The sequence below is a fragment of the Cloeon dipterum genome, chromosome 4, assembly GCF_949628265.1.
Source record: "Cloeon dipterum chromosome 4, ieCloDipt1.1, whole genome shotgun sequence".
Classification (NCBI taxonomy): domain Eukaryota; kingdom Metazoa; phylum Arthropoda; class Insecta; order Ephemeroptera; family Baetidae; genus Cloeon; species Cloeon dipterum.
In genome coordinates this window covers 25905771-25927962 of record NC_088789.1, presented here as the reverse complement: position 1 = coordinate 25927962, position 22192 = coordinate 25905771, and the positions used below count along the sequence as shown (strand labels likewise).

General features: G+C 36.6%; 3 protein-coding genes and 2 long non-coding RNA genes across 5 annotated transcripts; 1 reads left to right on the top strand and 4 right to left on the bottom strand.

Annotated features, from left to right (window-relative positions):
- Positions 1-3354: 3354 nt before the first annotated feature.
- Positions 3355-5971, bottom strand: LOC135942475 (carboxylesterase 4A-like). The gene is made up of 9 exons (XM_065488600.1): positions 5741-5971; positions 5228-5419; positions 5028-5172; positions 4784-4969; positions 4371-4736; positions 4212-4301; positions 3979-4091; positions 3768-3921; positions 3355-3708 (listed from the first exon to the last, which is right to left on the bottom strand). Exons 1-9 carry the CDS (start codon positions 5954-5956, stop codon positions 3374-3376), a joined length of 1797 nt encoding a protein of 598 aa, XP_065344672.1. The 5' UTR covers positions 5957-5971; the 3' UTR covers positions 3355-3373.
- A 318-nt stretch (positions 5972-6289) lies between these two features.
- Positions 6290-13578, bottom strand: LOC135942473 (juvenile hormone esterase-like). The gene is made up of 9 exons (XM_065488597.1): positions 13345-13578; positions 12844-12987; positions 12642-12786; positions 12151-12336; positions 11739-12089; positions 11594-11683; positions 11412-11524; positions 6692-6842; positions 6290-6642 (listed from the first exon to the last, which is right to left on the bottom strand). Exons 1-9 carry the CDS (start codon positions 13552-13554, stop codon positions 6290-6292), a joined length of 1743 nt encoding a protein of 580 aa, XP_065344669.1. The 5' UTR covers positions 13555-13578.
- LOC135943602 (uncharacterized) lies at positions 7343-11032 on the top strand. Its single transcript, XR_010575230.1, has 3 exons — positions 7343-8278; positions 9135-9285; positions 9724-11032. It is a non-coding gene; the product is annotated as an uncharacterized LOC135943602 (long non-coding RNA).
- Positions 13579-14158: 580 nt separating the features above from the next.
- Positions 14159-15574, bottom strand: LOC135944212 (uncharacterized). Its single transcript, XR_010575289.1, has 2 exons — positions 15328-15574; positions 14159-14547 (listed from the first exon to the last, which is right to left on the bottom strand). It is a non-coding gene; the product is annotated as an uncharacterized LOC135944212 (long non-coding RNA).
- Positions 15575-17735: 2161 nt separating this feature from the next.
- On the bottom strand, positions 17736-20359 carry LOC135943990 (carboxylesterase 4A-like). The gene is made up of 9 exons (XM_065490663.1): positions 20120-20359; positions 19777-19968; positions 19569-19713; positions 19332-19517; positions 18919-19275; positions 18768-18857; positions 18352-18464; positions 18142-18292; positions 17736-18085 (listed from the first exon to the last, which is right to left on the bottom strand). The coding sequence occupies exons 1-9, from the start codon at positions 20342-20344 to the stop codon at positions 17736-17738; spliced, it is 1809 nt and encodes a 602-aa protein (XP_065346735.1). The 5' UTR covers positions 20345-20359.
- Positions 20360-22192: the final 1833 nt, after the last annotated feature.

The window sequence follows — 22192 nt, the reverse complement described above, 5'->3', positions numbered from 1 at the left end:
AGAGTAAGCTTTTTAAATCTATTATAAAATAGAAAGAAGAAATAGTCATCCCTTTAAGCTATGGTATTTTTTCCATTCTATTTATAAAATTAAAATTCTTCTATTAGAAAATATTGCAATTATTTTTTAAATAAAAAAATTAAAGACGCTCAAAACTGAAATCCGGAAATTTAAAATTTTTCCTTATCGCTATACACGCGTGGCAAAATAAATTTAGGATTTCGCTTAAAAGGAGAATACGCCTATTGATCCAAAAAATATGATTTTCACTTATTTGCCATCATATTGAACAGCGTGAAAAGCAATTTAGAGGCCAAAATGAAGCTTGATTTTATGAAAACTAATTAAGAAGAAAATTAAAACTCTTCTACAAGTCTCGTTACATTTGTGAACTTGTTTTTCCAGAGCCTTTTACCGTTAAAAATTTTAGGGTAAAATCACCAACTTTTTTGCAAAAATATAAAAATTAATTTAATTCGGCTAGCTGAGTAAATTCCAATATCGACGAGTTTATTGAAATCGGACCACATTTCAAGAAATGCGGCTCTTTGAAATTTGTTAAAATTTAATTGGCTTAGGTTTAGCGAGCCATAATTATTCCTTTAGAAAATTGTCATCTTTTATCAAAACACTGTTGAATTGTAACGAAAAACACCATATTTTTCAAATTAAAAAGGCGCGTCCCCTTGTTAGTTACTTTTTTTAAAATTTTTAAGTAAATCCGAATCACAAAACCTTTAGCTAAAGGACTGATCATCAGGTAGTTCACGATGGAGGCTCCAGCGCTGTGCCCGGCGATTGTGATTTTTCTCGCGTTACCGCCAAACTTGCCGATGTGCTTTTTGGCCCATCGCAAAGACTCGAGCGCGTCCAAGAGGCCCGCGTTGCCGGGAATGATGTCGTTATTTGCGGCGAGGAAGCCTGAAATTCACGAATTAATTCAAAATTCAGTATTTCAGATAATTAGATACCGAAAGCGCCGATTCGATATTGAGGCACGACCAGGACCACGTCTCGGTCCAGCAGGTATTCAGGACCAAACTCGGCCGCCGAGCCGGTAATGTAGGCGCCGCCGTGGAAGAAAATCACGACCGGCAGCAAGGCCTTGTGCGTGAGCTGCGAAAGAAGCGGAGATCGAGGGCTCAAATTTAAAATTTATACAGGGGTGCTAACAATTTTTTTGGATTAATTAATGGGATCCTTTTGGCGGACGCTCAACCAGAAGGGCACCTTGAGCATCAATGTTAAAGTACAGCTAAGGAGAGTAAGTAAGTAGAGCTTTACAGGCCAACTATCAAGAACATTTTGCATTGTTAGCTTAAGCAAGTGATTCATTGAATCAATTGTTTGTGGAACAAAAGGAGTTTATTTCTACGATGAGCAGCAATGAAATCAGGACTAAGGAACAGCTAGATTTCAAATCGTCCTGGTCGCGGTAAATTTGCGCATCATTCAACAAACACCCAAATTTTCATTGTCGAATGGATTGTTGCCCTTTTCTTGCAACAAAGAAATTCGCATTTGGTTGTTGAAAGTTGCGCAAATTTGCCGCTACCAGGACGAAATGTCGCAAAATTTCTCCAAAGATTAAATAATGATTTTTCGTTTGATTTCTATCATTTTTGTCGGAATTTATCAAAAGGTATGCGAATTATGGGAAATTTTTAGATTTTAGAAAGTATTTCAAAGAAAAAAGGATTTTTTTTGCAAATTTTCTATAAAGCTTTATTTATTTTAAATTTACGGGAGGAGCCCGGTTATCTCGATTAGCCAGTTTGACCCTTAATTATTATTTGGAATCTTACGTCAGGAGTGTAGACGTTCAGGGTGAGGCAGTCCTCAGGATCGGGATCGGAAGAGAAACTTGCAGCCCGTGCAGTTTCTGGTGTGTCAGGCATGAGCCCGTCGTACGGGGGTTGCGGGCAGGCAACTCCTAGACGCGTGGCAAAAAATTGGCCAGACCATTTTTTCGGAATCGGAGCCTGAAATTTAAAAGCGACACGTGTTTCCCAAAACTTTCCAAGACTAATAAATATAAAGGCCCTTTAAGTGAACGAATGATGTCATTCTTATTTGTTAAAATAATTGCTGGCTATTTTCACTGTCAAAAAATAAATTTTTAGTCGAAATTGAATCACTTAACGAGGATGTAGTTCCAATATTATGCAGCAAACCTCGTCGAGTGAAAATTTTCTCAATTAAATAAGTTTTCGTTTGAATATATAATTGTTTAAAACAAAATGGCATCAATCGTTCAATTCTAAAGGCCGTTGACAGTTGGAAGTTTCCATAAAAAGTCTATTCAAAACAAAATAATTAAAAACTCACCACTCAATAGAAAAAATGAAGAAGATATTGGAGTGTTTTTACCTCTCTTACAAAATTGAATAACAAACGCCGCGTGTACGTCTCGGCTCTCGTTTTGATTTGCTGACGATTCAGCGCTTGTAAATTTCACCTTTTTACTTTTTCTGGATCATAGCAATAATGTTATTGACAAAATAGTGACTGCATTTAAGTAGGCCTACTCATTGCCTTTCATTTAATGTATGCCTTTATAATCATGCTATATAGAATTCAATTTTTTTAATCGGCTGGAAGAAAAAATCCAGAAATTCACCCCGAGTGTATTTCGTTTCAGAAAAGTGAAGCCTCTCTTTAAAAGCTGGTGATGAGCGATATATCATCGCTCATCGCAAACTAAGAAAATGCGGGCAGTGATATTATGCTATTAAATAAGATACAAATAACAAGCGCTGAACTCCTTAATTTTCTTCATCATCTGTGTTGGTGTCCCCTTGCAGAAAAATTTATATTTTATAAAAATAATAAAATATACCTTGAATCGATTGGGTCCTGACGGCGGTTCAGCAAAAGGAATGCCCTGGAAGCTGTGTATAATCCTGTTTTCACGAGTCCTGCCCTCTGTTCCGATCAGCGTACCGAGGCCATTCAGGGTGACCCTGGGCGAAGCGTCGGCAAGGACGCATGAGGCCAGTACCAGGGCTAAACCCGCCAGGAAGAAACCTCGAGCTCGCACCATGGTGACTGCCTTTCGTCTGCGTGTTTGCTTCAAGAATTCAGTGCCTAATATGATTTAAATTATTTTTAAATGTTCCCCCGCTTCATTGTTTTCTGAAAGCTACTTTTGCCTAATGGAAGTTATTGAAAACAATTTTAAAATTAAACCTAAAATTTCGGAAGCAAAATTAACCAAAATTGAAGATAATTGATTTGGTTGCATCGAGTTCATTGGCAGTTAAACAGCGCTAATTTCCTTTAATGAGCATTATTAGACGTTTTCTAATTAACTCTTCGACCGTTTTGATGATGAAGAAGACAATCACTTGCGAGTTTCTGGGTCGTATTATATTTATTTGAAATAGGAAATTACAACGAGCGATAATAGGCTCAAAGTGATACTGCTTGGCAAACGTGTGGCCGAGCTGTCCTGGATGGCCACAGTGAACTCATTAGTGAAATTTTGCTTTACTCGGGGAGTGATGTTGATTTCGTAATAGTACTTGTTGGTCGTGTTGTAATTTGGCCAGTAGGGAACTGATAACTTTTTCGGCTCGTTAGGATTTCCAGAAATAACGAAATTCGCCCAAAGATCCACCATTAGGCGTGAAATGGCCATTTCCTCTTCATTAAAAGTTGCTTTTAGTCTAGGTGCCAGGTAGATCATATCATCCGAGTGGGTAACACCTAAAACAATTCGACATGTAATTAAAAAAAAAAAATAAATGACACAGTCCATTATTCACCTTTGGTAAAAATGCCATTTGGATCGTTAATGCCATTAGTTGGAACGTGAAGACGACCTATATAATTAAAAGTATAAAGATAACTGTCAGCCTTTTTTGAGTTTAGTTTGGCCATCTGAAGTGCTGGAGCTTTCATCGTGAAGGTGTTGACATACTGAAAAAGTTATTTCTTACACATCACTCATATTATATTTTTTTAAATTATATTTACATCCAATAGTCCGGCGGTGATTTCAGTAAAGTTTCCTCTCTTCTCTGGAGGCACATAACTGAAATATCTTTGTTCTACCAAGTCATTGATGGTTCCAACTGGGTCGTACATCTCTAAAAAAATTTATGATGAGTTAATTAATTTTATGAAATTTTAACGGAAAAATCTTTTAGTCGATAACATTTTCTATGAATTTTTTATGGTGGAAAATATTTCTCACGGCAAACACGTACTGTCAAAATTCATGACTTGGTCGACGAGGTCCTCTCGAATGAATATTTCATTATTAAGCAATCCTACTGATTTCAAATAGTTGTGCAAAACTGAAATAAATACATACATACAATTATTGAGTCTTTGAAGAATCAACCTATAATTTAAAACAAACTCACGATCAATTATCCACATGGAATCGTGTTTGGTGGCACCAACCAAAAGTGGCACACTGTTGACTATTCCTTTCTTAGCAAGGTCCGCAGGTTTCTCTGGCATGAAATTTGTCTCTGCCGGTTCGTCTGGTCTGGACTTGACTGGGAGCCCTCCTTTGTACAAACCCTTGTTGATGTATTTGGTGAACGCTTGCAACAATTCCTCGGCAGGTAACTTAAGTAAACACTCGGAAACGCTTTGGTCGGCGCCTTGGCAACCGGAAAAATTGGCAAACGACGCAATTTTTCTTGTCTCCTGTACTGGTATTTCATCCTGCGCCCAAGAAGCGATTGCGGAGCCGCTGTTCATGATCACACCGTGCAGCAGACCTATTTCTCGACGTTTTAATACATATAATAAATTTATAAAATCGCACCTTTGGCCAAGGGACTTAGCATCAAGTAGTTTGCAATGGATGCACCAGCGCTTTGGCCAGAAACCGTCACCTTATTTTTGTTTCCACCAAATTTAGAAATGTGTTTATTAACCCACTTCAAAGCCTCCAATGTGTCCAAGAGGCCAGCATTACCAGGAATCATTTCATTTTGCATCGAAAGAAATCCTGGAGCGAAAAAATTTACAAATTAATCTAAATTTCACATTCAAATTATTTAGAATACCAAAGGGTCCTAATCTATATTGTGGAACAACAAGAACGACGTCTCTGTCCAGAAAGAAGTCAGGTCGGAAACTGATTTCGGAGCCAATCATGAATGATCCTCCATGGTAATAAACCAAGACCGGAAGCGACGCTTTATGAGTTAACTGTTAGATGAAATATTACTAAAAAATTGAATTATTTATTAAAAATAAATGTTACATCAGGCGTGTAGACGTTCAGGGTAAGACAGTCCTCAGGATCAGCCCGTGAAAAGTTATTTCGATGCTCCTCATTTTCTCTCAGTGAGCGCTTTTGAACCTGAATAGTGACCTGGCGGTGCTCTGGTTGAATGCAAGGATTTCCAGGGCTTGTCGCGTCCAGTTCGCCACTCCATGCTTTTGGAATTGGAGCCTGGAAACGTTAAATTTAAAAATACATATTGATTGTCATGCAAATATTGTATTTAATTTCGATTAGTAATTTCAATAACAAATTGAAAAATTATCTTATTTTCTATTGAAACAATTTACCGAACGCTACTATTTATGTTTAATTTATAATCAAGTCTCACAACTTCTAAATGCTGAGGTTTTTAGTTTGAATAGCCATATTCGAAATAAGCGCAACATTCGAAAAATAAAACAAATTATTTAACTGGTCAGAAATTAAAAAATAAAATGGCATAATATATTAATCTGAAAACTCTGCCGCCTTGAAGCATATTATAAAAACCTTAAATCTGTTGACTCCAGATGGAGGCTCAGCAAAAGGAATGCCTTGAAAACTGTGGAGGATCCTGTTGCCTCTAGTTCGATATTCCTTTCCAACCAAGGTGCCCAAATTATCGAGACGGACCCTCGGCGACTCCTTTGCGAGAACGGCGGTAGCTGCAAAAAGAATAAGAAGCGCTGCTGCTGCTGGGACGATGCGCTGCGACGACCACCCCATCGTGCGTTGAACAGAACGTGCAGCTGCTCGTGTAGAACGATTGCAGGTCTTTGCTATCTCGAACTAAGTCGATATATATTTTTGTTGGTAATTTCATAACGGGTTTTTCAATATATGTTTTCATATTGCTCATCACCATTTCAATAACAACACAATATTCATGTGTTCATTAAAACTCATCACCACTCAGCCTTGAGATTAGAAAATAAACAGGGAAAAACATGTTTACAAAATTTGTTTATATTAGTTTAAAAATTATTACAGGAAACATTGTTGCTTTAAAAATTGTTACATGCCAATGACAGTAAAAAATTCCCTTAATTTAAAATATTTTTATTCAAGATAAAAAATCGACAAAATCGCCAGTAAAATGATACTCAGATCGCTGCTGCTGCTAGGAAACCGTGCAGCCGAGTTCCGTAAGTGGTCCTGGATGGCTGCAGTGAACTCGTTAGTAAAATCTTGCTTTGCTTTTGGAACAGTGTTGATCTCGTAGTAATACTTGTCCGTCGAGTTATAATGAGGCCAATAAGGAATCGATAACTTTTTCGGCTCGTTTGGATTTCCGGAAATAATAAAATTCGCCCACAGATCCACCATCGTATTTGAAACAGCGATTTCCTCGTCATTGAACGGCTCTTTTACTCTTGGGGCTAAGTAAATCATATCATCAGTGTGGATGGCACCTGAATAATTTTTGTTTAGAAGAGAATTAAGATTTAAATGAAATTTCACCATTTGTTAAAATTCCCTTCACGTCGTCGATGCCTTTCGTTGGCGAATGGTAGCGCCCTTGGTAGTCAAAGGTGTAGAGGTAATTATCCGCTTCGGAATTCAGTTTGGCCATTTGGAGCGCTGGAGCTTTCATGGCGATGGTGTTCACGAACTGAAAACCGCAGATAAATCTTACTTGAAATTGCCATATAATTAAAACGGACTTCCCCTTTAATCTTTCATTTGATTTTGTAAATAATTATTATATTTTAAGTATTAAATTGTGAATTATTGTGTTATCCACGAAATATAGGGCTCATCTGTCAAGCCGCAACTGGTCGGAATGAAAGATGAAAGGAGGAAGTATTAAAGCATAGTTTGTTTTAATTTAAATATCACAGATAGAGCTCGTATATTGATTAAATCACGAGTCGCATGACGGTTTTGGCGGTGTCAAGATAATCGGACTAGAGGAATTCAACGGATACTTTTAAATTGCACTTTACTAATTCAAAATGAGTTGTTGCGTTCTTAAAATTAACCAAAAATCTCCTGTAAATTTGAATTTTTTGGTTTATCTTAAGAAAAGACTGATCAATGTTGTGAATTTCGTCAAATTTTCTTGACACCGCCAAAACCATCAGGCGACCCGCGATTTTCGCAAAGGTTTCCCGCCCAGAAATTTTTCACCCCAATTTATTCGAGATTATTCCGGAATATTCTTAGCACATTCGAAAAGATCAACCATTAAAATTATTCCAAGAGTATTCTAAGAATAACATAAAAATATTCTTTGAACATACTTAAAGAATGAACTTTTGGAATATCCTGGGAATATTCTTGGAATAATTCAAATTGGATAAAGTTTTAAATTTTTGTCAAATGTGCCTAGCATATTCCAAGAACATTCCCAAGAATAAATCTTGAAATTATTCCAAGAATATTCCAAAAGTGGAAGTGAACTTAGAAAATTTTAAAAATTATTTTTTCCAATGTCAAAATTTAAGAAAATTAAGCGGAAATGTATTATGGCCATAAATATAATAAATGATAAAATTATTTTCTTAACATTTTGCTAATTTCAAAGAATTAGTTAATTCAAAATTTTTTTTAAATTCATGCGACAAAGTTTTCACAGTGAGAAGTAAAATTATTTGGTTCCGATAGTCAATTATTCCACATTAGGTATTATTTTCAATTATTTTATTGAAGCGCTTAAGAGAGCGTGGGAAAGTGGAAAAAGAAAGCTAATGGAATGCGAGGGGGAGGCGGGAGAGTATAGTCAGCGTAAGCAGCGGCGGGCAAGCAAGCAGCGGCAGCACAAGGAGGGGGGAGGGAGTAGGCGGGCAGGCAAGCACCAAGCAGACTTCTGTCCTGCTTCGCTATCAGGACCCTCTCCCTAATTCCAGAAGCTTCCATATTCTCCAGCAGAAGCCAGAAAATTCGCATTAGGCTATTAGCATTACGTCAGCCGCGTCCCAACCGTCAACCGTCAACCGCGGCAGTGTTAGTTAAGTCATTTAGTCAATAAATTTGAGCAGTTTGGCCAGTTTATATTGTGTGCAGTGCAGAAGATATGGCCTCGACTTCAAGAACTTCCATACGCAGGTGTGTAAAATGTGTATTTATGTATGTATGTACGAATTTTGCGGAATTTTGTGTAAAAATTACATGTTTTGGCTGTCATCCGTTATTCTTTTTAATAAATTTTCGCAACCTTTGTGGGGTATCTAGATTTATGTATTTATAATATACATTCACATACATAATTCTGACAAAAATAAACTATCAAGAAGAGAAAACGCGGCATAAAAACTATTAATTTTTAAAAATACATTTTCTCCCGTAAGTTTAATATTATGTATGTCTTATAGCGGGATTATGTAATTTATGGGTTAGTATAGTAAAGTTACATACAGTTTCTGCCGGGTTATGTACACACACATCGCGCCAGTTCTTTTGAGAATCCCATAATTATTATGTAATTAGCAGGGGTGGCGAAAATTATGTATGTATTATGTAACTTAGCGGCGAAAAGTGTAATTTTTCCACACATACATATATCCATAAGCTAACGCATGCATGCATTTATCACCATTAAATAAATACATAATGATTCTCTAAAAAAAATGCGTTTGCATGCACATAGACATAAATATTTATGCATCCATCTAAAAACACCCATGGTAAAATTACACTTTTCACTGCTAGTTTATACAGTTTTTGCCAGCCCTATGTATAGTTTTTTTATGGCATTCTTATATAAGAACTGGCGAGATGTGCAGCCCGGAAAACCCCGAATTTTATCATAATTCAACGAAACGTTTGATTGTCATTGGCAACCATTTAAAATATTAAAATATATGTAGTATTGGCCTACTTAAAAATTAAATCTCTAACCTAATTTCGTTTTTAAAATATCTTCCTCCCCTCCTCATTCTGATTTTTGTATTGTATTTTGCAGAAGCGGTCTTGACTTTCTGCTCCTCTACCTCTATATCTTAAATTAAAGTGTGACGACCGGAGATGTGGCTGCACCTCTACCGAAGACGAAGAGGGTTCGGTTAATCTTGCAGCAGAGCAGAATAATGGCATGCAGTGGTCCGAAGGATACGGTATGTTTGTATATTTAAATTCCTTCTTAATCGCCATTTCATCTTTTGGCCAGGGTTTTGTATAATAGAGATAATAGATATTATTTTAATTTTCTTATATAAAATATCCGCTATAAAAATATCCAAAAAATATTAATGTAAATTTGAGCCCTTGACATTCACTCGAGGTGTTATTGGTACCCCAGTTTAAGCATTCGTGCCAACAACGTGTGCGCCCTTACCAGTCCTCGGTCAGAAGGAACAAAAATTTTACGAATTTTTTTGACTCCTGTAAAATGATTGTATACCTGTAATTTTAGTTTATTCAAGCATGTAAATTACAGACAATATGAATTTCAATGCTCACATGGCACTCCCCATATTAAAAAATGACCATTTTTATATGTTTTACATTTACGATCAATTCTATATATTTATCGTTTCTTTTACATTTTCCAGTTTAGTCTAATAATAATGACGATAAGATGCTGCAGCCTGTTCTGGTAGGAGGAACCTAAAGAATTGGGAGACCAGCCGCATTAGAGTATCGGACACAAAGAAGACCTCAACGTGAAGAACAAGGCTGTCACCCTCATCATTGACTCTAAAAGCCACAAGATGTGAAGTTTAGTGAGTGCGACGCTAGTGTATGTGTTCTAGTTAACAGTTTTGATCTAAAATCCCGCATTGGATTTTGAGGTTTATCCTTTCATAGTATGTACGCCCACTGATTAAGTTTTTTTGCGTATATCAAAATTTTACTAATTGTTTTCTATGAAATTTTTATCAGAACAGCTCTTTTTGGTTAAATATTGTGGGGCCATTATATCCCTGTGGATGAAATAAGTCATGTCTCTTTAAAATTCTTTTTGTGTAATTTGAAATTGATTGTCAATTCACCAGTTGCATAACTAAGCCGCCTTTGTTCTCGAAGCCGCTAATAAATGGTTCCGCCGTACACTTCGGTATTAAATTTTAATATAAGGCACTTCCGCTGCGACTTCAGACTCAATCCTGCTGCTGTGCTTTCCCCTATTACAATTCTTCACTTAATATGCTTTCTGTAGACTTGTTAAAATCCAACATCGGTTAATACATTTGCTGTAGAAATGTTGGATACGATTTTTTATTTCAAACAATAGTTTTAACGATTCTACAGCGATTGGCTGACCTGATTTTGGTTTTCGACACGCCCAAAGAAAGCATTTTGAGTGAAGAATGCACATCAGCAGCAGGATATGGTCTGAAGTCTCAGCAGAAGTGCCCTAAAATAAAATTTAATACTGAAGTATACGGTGGCCGGTGTGCCACCAATTGTTGGCGGATTTGAGCACTATAAAGGCTTATACAATTGGTTTATTCTGAAATTTCTTCCAAGTTCTAACACTTTTGGAAGATTTTTAGAATAATTATCAAATTTGTTCTCTGAAAGGTTCCTGAAATATTCATTGCTCAATTTACACAAATACAAATTATCCTTAAGGTAAAAATCTTCCAAAATACCATTAAAGTTTGTTCGAAGAATTATTTTAGGATATTATTAAAGGTCAATCTGTTCAAAATGTTCTAAGAATAGTCCAGAAATAATCTGTCCAAAATTGTAATTTGAATTTCCAGGCGGGGAGTTTTCTAATCTGTGTAGCCTAATGCAAATTGTTGTGTATGCAGTGTATTTACCTCTTTCTATGTCCGTATGTAATTTTTTTATCGAAAATCAATAAAACTCAATTGAGATTATGTAACAAGATAATTGTGTTATTAAATTAAATTAAATAACCAATTAATAATATTCTAGAGAAATTTTAAAGAATATTCCTATAATATATAGAAAGGATATTCCAAGAATAAAAATAAAAATATTCCACGGATAAACTTTTGGATTATTCCCAAGAATATATTAAGAATGTTCCTGGAATATTCTTTAGGGGTCATGATGAGCTTTTTGAAAATCCCACCCAGAATATTCCAGAAATATTCCCAAAATATTCTTGACGGAATATTCCCAGGAATGTGCCAGGGCGAAATAAAGGCGTGACATTTTCATATTACAAAAACATTCTTTCAGAATGTTCCCGGTAAAAGTTGATATATTCCAGGAATATTCTTGGATGAAAAATTTCTGGGCGGGTTTTTAATAATAAATTCACGTCTAAAAATCCGGGGAGAATTTCTCTAGCGTTTCCTCTCTTCTTTGGAGTCAGGTAACTGAAATATCTGTGCTCAATCATGTCATTGATGATTCCAACAGGGTCGTTTAGCTCTAAGTAGAAAAATTATTTTGCATTGAAGAGAACAATATATAGAAAAAAACTTGACGGTGTGTATATACCTTGCGTTTTTATAATTTCATCAACGAGGCTTTCTCGTATGAAGGTTTCATTGTTGATCATTCCAGTCGATTTCAATTTATTGTGAAATTCTGAAATTAGAAAATAATATAATAATCACGTTTAGAAATCACGGTGAGCTTTCACTGTTGGCAGCAAACAAGAAATCGTGTCTGGTGGCGCCAGCTAAGAGTGGTACATTATTGAACGCTCTCTTCCTGGCCAGGTCAGCAGGGTTCTCCGGCATGAAATTTGTCGCTGCTGGCTCGTCTGGCCTGGAGATGACAGGAAAAGGAGTCAATCCTTTATGAAACATTTTCACGAACGCTTGCAATAGGTCCTCAGGTGTTAAATTTAATAAACACTCGGAAACTGTTTGGTCACCTCCCTGGCAACCAGCGAAAGACGCAATTAGTCTGGCCTCGCGCACAGGCTCACTGTCGTGCGCCCAATCTGCGATGGCGGATCCGCTGTTCATGATCACACCGTGCAACAAGCCTAAATTTAGGTTTTTTTTTTTTGCTTAAATACATATTTTACTGTGATTTAAAACTCATACCTTTGGCCAAGGGACTAAGCATTAAATAATTTGATATGGATGCGCCTGCACTTTGGCCGAAAACCGTCACCTTGTTTTTGTTCCCGCCAAATTTAGAAATGTGCCGGTTAACCCACTTCAAAGCCTCCAAAGTGTCCAAGAGGCCGGCATTACCAGGAATCATTTCATTTTGCATCGAAAGGAATCCTAAAGTAATTAACATATATGCAGCTCGAATTTAAAAAAAACAGCGGGGGCCAGATCCGGTGGAATATGGCGCGAAAAAACGGTCACGTGAAAATGCGCGAAAAGAACCAAGTTTTGGTCAATATTGTGACATATTTTGCATTACTTGTACTAATTGTGTCTTTTGGATCGTAAAAAACAAACTCTTGACACTCGTACGGCAATCCAAAGAGAGCTTTTTGCTTCCCACATTCAGACGCCATCTTGGATCTGCGCAGTGGGAACCAATTTTATCGCACATCTGGACCCCGCTGAAAAAACCTTACCAAAAGGGCCTAATCTATATTGTGGTACAACGAGAACGACATCTCTGTCCAAGAGGAAGTCAGGTCTGAAACTGCTTTCGGAACCAACCCTGAATCCACCTCCATGGTAATAAATTGCAACCGGTAGTGATCCATTGTGAGTGAGCTGAGCGATATAAATTAGATTTTTTTTCTAATAATAAACTGATCGCATTATTATTACATCAGGCGTGTAAACGTTTAGGGTGAGACAGTCTTCAGGATCAACGTCTCCAGCAACTGGGTGGTACTCATCATCTGGTTGGATGCACGGTCTTCCTGGACTTGTTGCAACAAGTTTGCCACTCCATATTTTTGGAATTGGAGCCTTTTACATGGGTTCATGTAGAAAATTCATATTAATTTAATTTTTAAATAAATAAATTAATTAAATGCTCGCTGAAGTTTGAAGGAAGGGTTGCAAAATTTGTGTGCAAACCTATAAAAAAGTGAATTTGATCACAAAAGACTAATCAAGCAACTGTGCAGTAAATTTAAGAAAATTCAGGCCGTAAAATTTGTTATTTAATTTTCTTTGCACTATGACGAAGAAACACAGAATCAAACTTTCGTTTTAGCATCGCCTCTTCTGCTTTATTTATGTTTCGGAGAATTTGAGATAATCTCAATACCGATAAGAAGAGTTCAAGAATATTGAAAATTGAATATTTCCAATTGTATGTACCTTAAATCTGTTAACTCCAGACGGAGGCTCCGCAAATGGAATGCCTTGAAAGCTGTGAATCGTTCTGTTGCCTCGAGTTAGGCTTTCCTTGCCGATCAAAGTGCCCAAATCATCGAGACTGACCTTTGGTGGTTCCCTTGCGAGCGCATGGACTGCGAAAAGAAGAGCGGCGCCAATGACACAGACGACGTCACGTCTTGACATTTTCATTTTTTGAATTAAATACTCGCTGCTCGCGTGTTTCGAAAATTCTTTATCAAAAGATCGTTTTAGGCTATCCCAGCAAAAAATTTGGAGCGGAAAAAAGCCGCTTTTTCTTGCTTGCTTTTTTTGGCAACAAATTCGGACCTTTTTGCTTTTTTTTGCTCCGCTTTTTTCTGCTCGTTCTTGCTTCCAAGCGAATTCGCTTTATTTTGCGTTTAAGTACAGAGGCCTATTGCTGAATATTTTGGCAGCTATATTTAGCATTTAACTCGAACCATTTTACATCAAAGTTTGTGGACGTTTTTTTATCATGAATAGAAGTTCAGTTTTAGCTCATATTTCTTGGTTTCTAATGGGTTTCAGTAGATTTATATCGATTTATGCTTCGCTTTTTCTCGCTCTAATTCGCTTTTAGGGTTTTCTCGCATTTATTTGCTTCTGTTGTTGCTCTAATCGCGCTCTTCCTTTAAACTGGTTGTGAATTTAAATTGCTTTTATAAATAATTTTATTTACTCACTCGCTGAACCTACCAGTACCCAAGCTGCAGTGTTTTGTAACTCTTAACATAATAAGGAGACAGGTTTGTGATAAGAATTGAAAACTTAATCGGACAGTTTAGATGCAACTTTTATTTTTTCAAAAATGATGTGTATGTTGATGGCAAAGTATTCCAAAAATAATATTTTAATATGACAATTCCTCTGGCAAAAACCCAGGAAAAACTTTTTTCGTCCTGGTGTGCATAGGTTAACAACCAAACTTAATTTTCTTTGTTGTTAGAAAAGAGCAAAAAATCATTTCCATGGCAAAAATAAAATCAATTTTTTGTTAAGCTATGCGACATTAAAAAAAACAGGAAGAATTCTGCAAAATATACAACCTCAAAATTCAGTAAAATAATCGCCTAAGTGATGAATCGATCGCACGGGGACACATCACACAGCAACGCTTTATACAGTGCATTCTTCTTTGTGCACAAATAAGCAGCTTTCGCGTTCCTAAAACATAGAAAACAATACGGGCATAATAAATAAGAGAGCACAATAATAACCGAGGGAAGAAGTTGGGACCCAAAAGCTAAATAAAAATACATAGTGCGGAACTAAATGGTCAGCCCAAACAGTCGATTTTTAAAATGGTAAAAAAACATGTATGTATGTACATAAAAAATTCCAAGCAGCAAAGACGTTGCCGATTGGCAACACCCGAAACGGAAAATTTTAAGGATAATTTGCATGCATACATGCAAAAATCAAAATTTGATAAATTCACACATATGGTAGACTCACACTTGTCGCTAGGATAGGGCATTACATTGATTCTTCCCATCAGAGAACGAGAAGTGTGAGAGAGCGGAAAGTGTGGGTCCCCCATACATATACATGGGGTAACTTCCCGAAAATTTACCAATTTGGCGTGGAAAAATTATCGGTTGTAGCATGAAAATACAGATAGGGGACTCACGTGCGCTTTCCGATCACTCACACTTCTCGCTTTGTTGGGAAGAATCAATGTTAATAATGCCCTATCCCAGTGAGAAGTTTAGTGTGAGTTGGGCGAAAATGGTGAGTCTTACCATAATGCACGTCTGCCCGACCAATACATACATAATGTACATACAGAAACGAAAATTCTTGTGCCCTAACATTAGCTAGATTCGCCGAATGTCGATCTAAAAACAAATGGGCATGATCCGAACCGAATTACACATAAATCATTTTACAGAGATTGCTGAAAGAATGCATTAAACTCTTACAAAAAATAAAATGTTCGCCTACCTTATTTAGCTGGTCCAAATTCTTCTCTGGTGCAGCGTCAAGGCAGCAACAACGACGTGAATCTTTGTCACGCACCATTGTTGTAAGCTCCTGGGCGCCGAAATGGCCGAAAAGTTCGCGATAAAGGGCAAAACGAGTGAAAGAATTTCGAGCGAGCGTCGGTTTCAAATCAAAACACTTGCGCTGCCTTGTCAATTGGTGATTGGTGGTCATCGGCCGGCCGGCCGGCCAGCTAGCTCCCCCTCCCCCCTCCCGCGCTTGGCTGATCGCTGCTGCTTCTCTTCCCTCCCGTCACCCATTCCCTCATTCCCTACTGCGCCTTGTGTTTAAAAACGCAGTCAACGCACCCACCACACTACTTCCACTTGCACAGTGTTGCACACGTTCGATCCCTGCATTCCACTAATTTTTAATGAAGATGGGCGCGTGCTATTATAATGCTTAACGCGCTCTCTTTATCCATTGAATTGAATGAGTATTTAATTTTGGTTTTTCGCAATTACATTACATTATTGGTAAATGCTACCTAAGATTCTAAGAAGATTTTCTGCAATTATTTTGATTTATAAGTTCTGTTTTTAATGCCCTAAAATGCCATACTATATTTATAATAATGCTTTTTGAGGAAAAGAATATTTTAAAAAAGAATAATTAATCATAAAATACAATTTCAATTAAATTAACTCATATTCTACATGTTATTTTACAAATAAAATCATGAAAATTATCTGATAAAAATCGAAACTATTATATTTATATACATAAAAATGCAAATGTTGTTTATTAAATAATTGTTAATTGAATTAATTTGGTGAAAAAATTTAAAGTTGAATATTCCTTTCAAAAGGTTGCATAAAAATCTATCTGAACTATCTGAAGGAATCGGGCCCGGACTGGCGCCAAATTTTTTACCGGGGACTTGATTTTCGTGGCCCACCGAGCATCCGCGGCCTATTCCGCCCCCCCCCCCCCCGAGATTTTAAGTTGTAAAAATAATGATACATTTGAAATATTCCATTTTTTCTGCTTGTGACGCTATTATTTATAAAATTTGAGGTAAAAATATTTTAACACACCATTGGAAAACTGTTTTTTTTTTTAAGAAAATCGAACGCGTGACAAATTTGAAAGTTTTGGCTAAAATTAGCAAAGAGAGCAAGAAAAAGCGACTTCGCTCGCTCATTCACATTATTGATGATTAAAAAGCATATTTTGCTATCGTGACAAATATTTTGAACAAGGTCAACAGAGCAGAAAAAGCGAAATGGAATATAGATTATTTGGATAAGCAAGAAATTCCCACACAGAACTGCTATGAAAGCTAAAATATAAAGCTTCTCTGCTTTTAAGCAAATTAAAGCAGATTTGCTTTGAATGTAGCAGAAAAGTTCGAAAAAAAGCAAGCATGTTGGCTCATTTTTGCTACAGTTGGTTTTAAAAATTAATTTATATATTTCACATTACTTGAGCATGTTCTTTCTCGTACAATTGAATCACAATGGACAAAGACTGATTTACTATAGCGACTTAGCGACCGATTTTCATTTTACTGCGTTTGACCGACGGTAAAGAACACACAAAGCGAAAGTTGCATCTCGTCCAAATTTGTTATATAGTCGTTATCACATAAAATAAAATTTGTAGTGAGATTCCTAATCATTATTTTCTGTATGTATATTTTTACTGTGTAAACATTTTGTAAATAAATCAATTTTTAATCACTTTTTCGATGAGCAAAACTTCCCGATTTAATGACAAGTAAAATAGAGCAATTTAAAAAGGTTAATCTACTGAAAACAATTAAAAAATGCTGCTTCATACTTAAAAATGCTTCTTTTGCTTCCGTAACAATTATTTAAAGCAAAAGCGAACCGAGCAGAAAAAAGCATTAAAAAGCAAGCATATCCGCTTGGAACCGTTGAAAGCTAAAACAAGCATCGTTTGCTTTAGAGCAAAGACGAGCAAATTTGCTTTAAAGCTTACGGAGCAAAAAAGTTCGAAAAAAAGCAAGCAAGTTGGCTCGATTTTGCTACAAGCCAAAAAGAGCAACGCTTGCTTTTGAGAAAAAAAGAGCAAATTTGCTTTAAAGCGTACGGGAGCGAAAAAGTTCCAAAAAAAGCAAGCAAGTTGGCTCGATTTTGCTACAAGCCAAAAAGAGCAGCTTTGCTCGGCTCCTTCTTGCTACAGATTTTTTGCTGGGTATTGCGTTAGGATAAATTTTTAAAATCATGTTTTTTAAGTTTTCCCCCACACTAACAGAATAACAATTAGTGAGCACTATATACCTCAATACTTTTCCACTAATTGCGTTTCAAAATTAAAAATTGATTCAGTCTTGCACAAGATCTATAGCTAGCTTAGGAAATAATAATTATTGTTTATAATTTTTTTTTAGAATTTTTTTTTTTTTATTTAAAGAAGAATATTAAAGCAAACAAAGTTAATCCCAAATTACTGTTGGCAGCATGGATTTGAAATGCAGCACTTCGTGGCAAGCTGTCTTGGATGGCAGCAGTGAATTCGTTGGTGAAATCTTTCTTAGCTTTTGCCACGGTGTTGATTTCATAGTAGAACTTTTCAGTCGAGTTGTACTTTGGCCAATATGCGATCGGTAACGTTTTCGGCTCATTGGGATTGCCAGAAATGATGAAATTCGCCCACAGATCCACCATTAAATTCGACAAGGCGGTTTCCTCTACGTTAAAAGAGTCGTCTACTCTTGGCGTCAAGTAGATCATGTCGTCGCTGTGGCACACTCCTAAATAAGATATAGAGCAATTATTATACTTTAATCACTTTTAATTAATTGTCCACCTTCTTTAAACAAGCCGTTTGGATCGTTAATGCCGTTGCCTGGCAGGTGATAACGACCTTTGTAATCGAAAGTGTAAAGGTAATTATCCGCTTTGGTATTCAGTTTAGCCATTTGGAGCGCTGGGGCTTTCATTGTGACTGTGGTCATGTACTTAAAATCAGAAAAACGAGCAATAAAATAACGAACAGTAGTGGTGGTCTCAAAATTACGTCCAAAACTCCAGCAAGGATTTCTGTGAAGTTGCCTCTCTTTTCAGGAGTCACATAACTAAAATATCTGCGCTCTATTAAATCATTTATAGCTCCAACGGGGTCTTTAGTTCCTGTAAAAATTAATGCAATAGAATGGATTCAGTTTAGAAGCATTAAAAACGTAATATTTTGATTATTTTTTAATGCCAATTTGAAATTTGCGAAAGTTTTGATTTCAGGCATGAATTTAGCGAAGCATTTAAAATAACTTGGGAGCTTATTATATTCCTTTGGAAGTAATTGTTATATTATTCTATTTCATAAAAAAAACATCGTATTTTCGAATTCCTTCGTTCCCATTGTTCATAATCAAATCTAAATAGCCAAAAATTTGGAATTCATCTGATAAAAACTAATTAATATCCTTTTATTACCATCAATTTGCATCATTAGACCAATTAGGCTTTCCCGAATGTAGGTTTCATTGTCTTCCACTCCTAACACATTCAAGACACTGTGCAAAACTGAAAAAAAATTGTTAAAATTTTACAGGTATGGAGAGGACATAATATAAGTAATACTCACTATCGACCATCCACATCGAATCATGCCTGGTGGCGCCAGCCATGATTGGCACATTGGCAAACGCTCCTTTTTTGGCCAGGTCGGCAGGATTTTCCGGCATGAATTTCGTTTCTGCCGGCTCGTCCGGTCTGGACACAACCGGGAGTCCTCCTTTAAACGAACCCAAGTTGCCGTACATGACGAACGCCGATAACAGTTTGTCGGCAGATAAATTTCGCATGCACTCAGACACTTTCTGGTCGTCGCCAAGGCAGCCGGCCATGAGTGCAATTGTTCTGGCCTCTTTCACGGGCGTATCGTCCAGCGCCCAAGACACAATTGCGGAGCCGCTGTTCATGATTACACCGTGCAACAGTCCTTGATAAGAGTTTTTTAGTCAAATATTTACATTTTTAATGAAAAAAAAATTAAACCTTCCGCCAAGGGACTGAGCATCAAGTAGTTGGCAATAGACGCGCCAGCGCTTTGACCGAATACCGTCACATGACCTTCGTTTCCGCCAAACTTGGAAATGTGTTTGTTTACCCATTTTAAGGCCTCTAAACTGTCCAAGAGGCCGGCATTTCCAGGAATCAATTCATTTTGCATTGAAAGAAATCCTATTAATTAGGAGTTTTAAAAAATATCAGAGTGTATATAAATTAAATTACCAAATGGACCAAGTCTGTATTGTGGCACGACCAGGATGACATCCCTGTCTAGCAGAAAGTCGGGCCTGAAGCTTATCTCCGAGCCTATCATGAACGAGCCTCCGTGATAATAAACCACGACTGGTAGAGATCCATTGTGAGTCAACTGTGCGATAATTTAATATTTGATCGATTGATCGCTCGCAAGATTAGCAAGAGGTTTTGTTACGTCAGGCGTGTAGACGTTCAAAGTGAGGCAGTCTTCAGGATCGGCCCGAGAAAAATTATTTCTGTGTTCCAAATCATGCCACACCAAGTGCCTGCGAACCCTTTGAACGATCTGCTTATATTCTGGCTGAATGCAGGCAATGCCAGGGCTTGTTGCCATCAGGTCACCACTCCATGATTTTGGAATTGGAGGCTGTAATGTTATTTTATCAAAACTCTCAAAAGTACAAATAGATTGAAAAAATGCAGGCTGTAAATTTTATTTACACAATATTAATTTAAAATAAATTACAATGCATACGTTAATTATTCTAATATATTGAAGCATTATTAAAATTTCATACCTGAAACCTGTTGATCCCTGATGAAGGTTCAGCAAAAGGTATGCCTTGGAAGCTGTGGATCGTCCTGTTGTTTCGCGTGAGACTTTCCTTCCCGATCAGGGTGCCCAAATCATCAAGAGTGACCCTTGGAGGCTCATCTTCAGCGAGCACGTGGGCGGCGAAAAAGAACAGTGCGGAGCCAATAAGAGCAAGCCCGACGACGACTGTGTTTTTCTTCTTCAACATGCTGATTCTGACTGCCAGTAGTGGGTCCCCTTTGAACGAGAAAATCGCCAACGCTAATAGTGTTATCTTCGCAAGCTATTTTATCAAGCGGCCTTTGATGGACATATTTGTTTGGTGGCAGTGGAAAGGTATCAGCTAGCTTTTCAAGTTCAACAGTACTTTAGAAAATGGGGTATTTATCAATTAAAAATTAATTATCCTTATCAAATAGTGATAAATCACCCTATAAAACAAAAAAGGACATATATTATCCCCTGAAGGTTTTTAAGTTTAATCATAAAATTACTAATCTAAATTACCTGAATTACCATAATAATTTTTCGTTTACTATTTCTATTCTATGTGTCTATATATTGTTGTTTTTTCTCATCCATGTCACAAGTAAGTACATACTAATCATGCATATATATTCATACGTAATAAACTTAAATTAAGATGAGAGAAATTTAATTTAATTTTTTTGTAAATTTCTTTTGATGATTTTTTCAAGGAAAAATCATTTTAACAGACATTATAACAAATTACCAAATGTCAAAATTTATAATGTAGCTCAGTGCAGCAAAAGATTACCCCGAAATAATTATTTTAAATTATTTGGCTATGTGTGTGCTCCTTTTCTTGCCCTATTTTGATTTACCTACTACTTTAGTTCAAGAATAAACAAGACATTTCAATTTAAATTTGGCTCTAGAAGAAATTAATGAAGAAAATAGACTGATATATCTTGATCTCGTCCTCGTCTATATCTTTAAATGATTTTTTTTTTTGTAATATTAGAAATTTAAGCCTGATTAAAAAAATCGTTCAAATCAAAATTTCATGAATTTATAAAAAAATCTTGCGTTGAAATGAAAAAATCGGCTTATCGCCTGGGGCCAATCTATTGATTGTTCTAATAATAGTCTTCTCTGACCTCATGAAGAGCTTCAGGGATAAAGAGACTATTCCAGAATTTACGGACGTCATGACGCTCCTTAATTCGGCCTGATCTGCCCCAACGCGCGGGAGCGTGGACTCAGAAATTGGTTTTAAGTGAAAGTTGTTCAGGTCGTTCACTTGATGTAATTAAATGCCAATTTTATTCATGAAACGGTACTTCTTGGGTAGCGGCCGGCGGCCTCTCGCCGCGCCTTGGGACGACAACGATTTCCCCGACAAGGTCAAAAAGTGGATCGATTGAAAATAATTTGAATGGTTGGATGCAATAAGCAGTTGATCGATTAACAATTTTATTCCACAATTTGCAATAATAAAAAATCGACCTTGCGCTATAGTAAAAAATCAAAATTTTCAAATTTCTCCAAAATTTACAGCACCTGACTACATTTTCTAGGCAGATTTCGATGCCTCTTTGTTTTGAATTAAAATCAGGTTTCAAGTAGGGAGACAGTCCTTACTATTTGAAAAGCATGTAAATTTTTCAGTCACTTTTTTGTAAATAAGAAAAAAACCTGCAGTGCTTCTTAAGTCAATTTTGGCTTTAATTGAATCGTAAGGGATGATTTCATGCATTGGCAACAAGGATTTTTCAGGGTTTTGCACTTTTTTCAGCAATAATACTCTTTAATTATTACGATTATTATACACCATACTATTTTTCTCCGTCTGCAGGCGCGCGTTGGGACAGATCAGGTCGAAGAATGTCACGACAACGGATCAAAGCAAGCCGATCGTGAAATTGCTATTTTAAACCCTTTTTAACCTTTAATCCCTCGGATCTCTCACAATCAGTATAACCAACAATTTCAACCCTGAACCCTGAAAAAGAGAACCTTAAGAGGCACAATATTGGCACAACAGCTTTGCTCACATTATTGCTCACTGCCTTGAAGGGCGATGAGCTATTAT

What these genes read in the sequence shown, in the direction of transcription:
- LOC135942475 (XM_065488600.1), bottom strand. Translation starts at nt 5,956, where the DNA reads ATGGGGTGGTCGTCGCAGCGCATCGTCCCAGCAGCAGCAGCGCTTCTT. An exon ending in ATATAGATTAGGACCCTTTG is followed by an intron (nt 4,970 to 5,027) that starts GTATTCTAAATA and finishes TTTTCGCTCCAG; the next exon opens with GATTTCTTTCGATGCAAAAT. An exon ending in GCTAAGTCCCTTGGCCAAAG is followed by an intron (nt 4,737 to 4,783) that starts GTGCGATTTTAT and finishes GTCGAGAAATAG; the next exon opens with GTCTGCTGCACGGTGTGATC.
- LOC135942473 (XM_065488597.1), bottom strand. Translation starts at nt 13,554, where the DNA reads ATGAAAATGTCAAGACGTGACGTCGTCTGTGTCATTGGCGCCGCTCTT. An exon ending in TGAAATTATAAAAACGCAAG is followed by an intron (nt 11,525 to 11,593) that starts GTATATACACAC and finishes TTTTCTACTTAG; the next exon opens with AGCTAAACGACCCTGTTGGA. An exon ending in TTCTCCCCGGATTTTTAGAC is followed by an intron (nt 6,843 to 11,411) that starts GTGAATTTATTA and finishes TGCGGTTTTCAG; the next exon opens with TTCGTGAACACCATCGCCAT.
- LOC135943990 (XM_065490663.1), bottom strand. Translation starts at nt 20,344, where the DNA reads ATGTTGAAGAAGAAAAACACAGTCGTCGTCGGGCTTGCTCTTATTGGC. An exon ending in CAGGGATCAACAGGTTTCAG is followed by an intron (nt 19,969 to 20,119) that starts GTATGAAATTTT and finishes ATAACATTACAG; the next exon opens with CCTCCAATTCCAAAATCATG. An exon ending in ATACAGACTTGGTCCATTTG is followed by an intron (nt 19,518 to 19,568) that starts GTAATTTAATTT and finishes CCTAATTAATAG; the next exon opens with GATTTCTTTCAATGCAAAAT.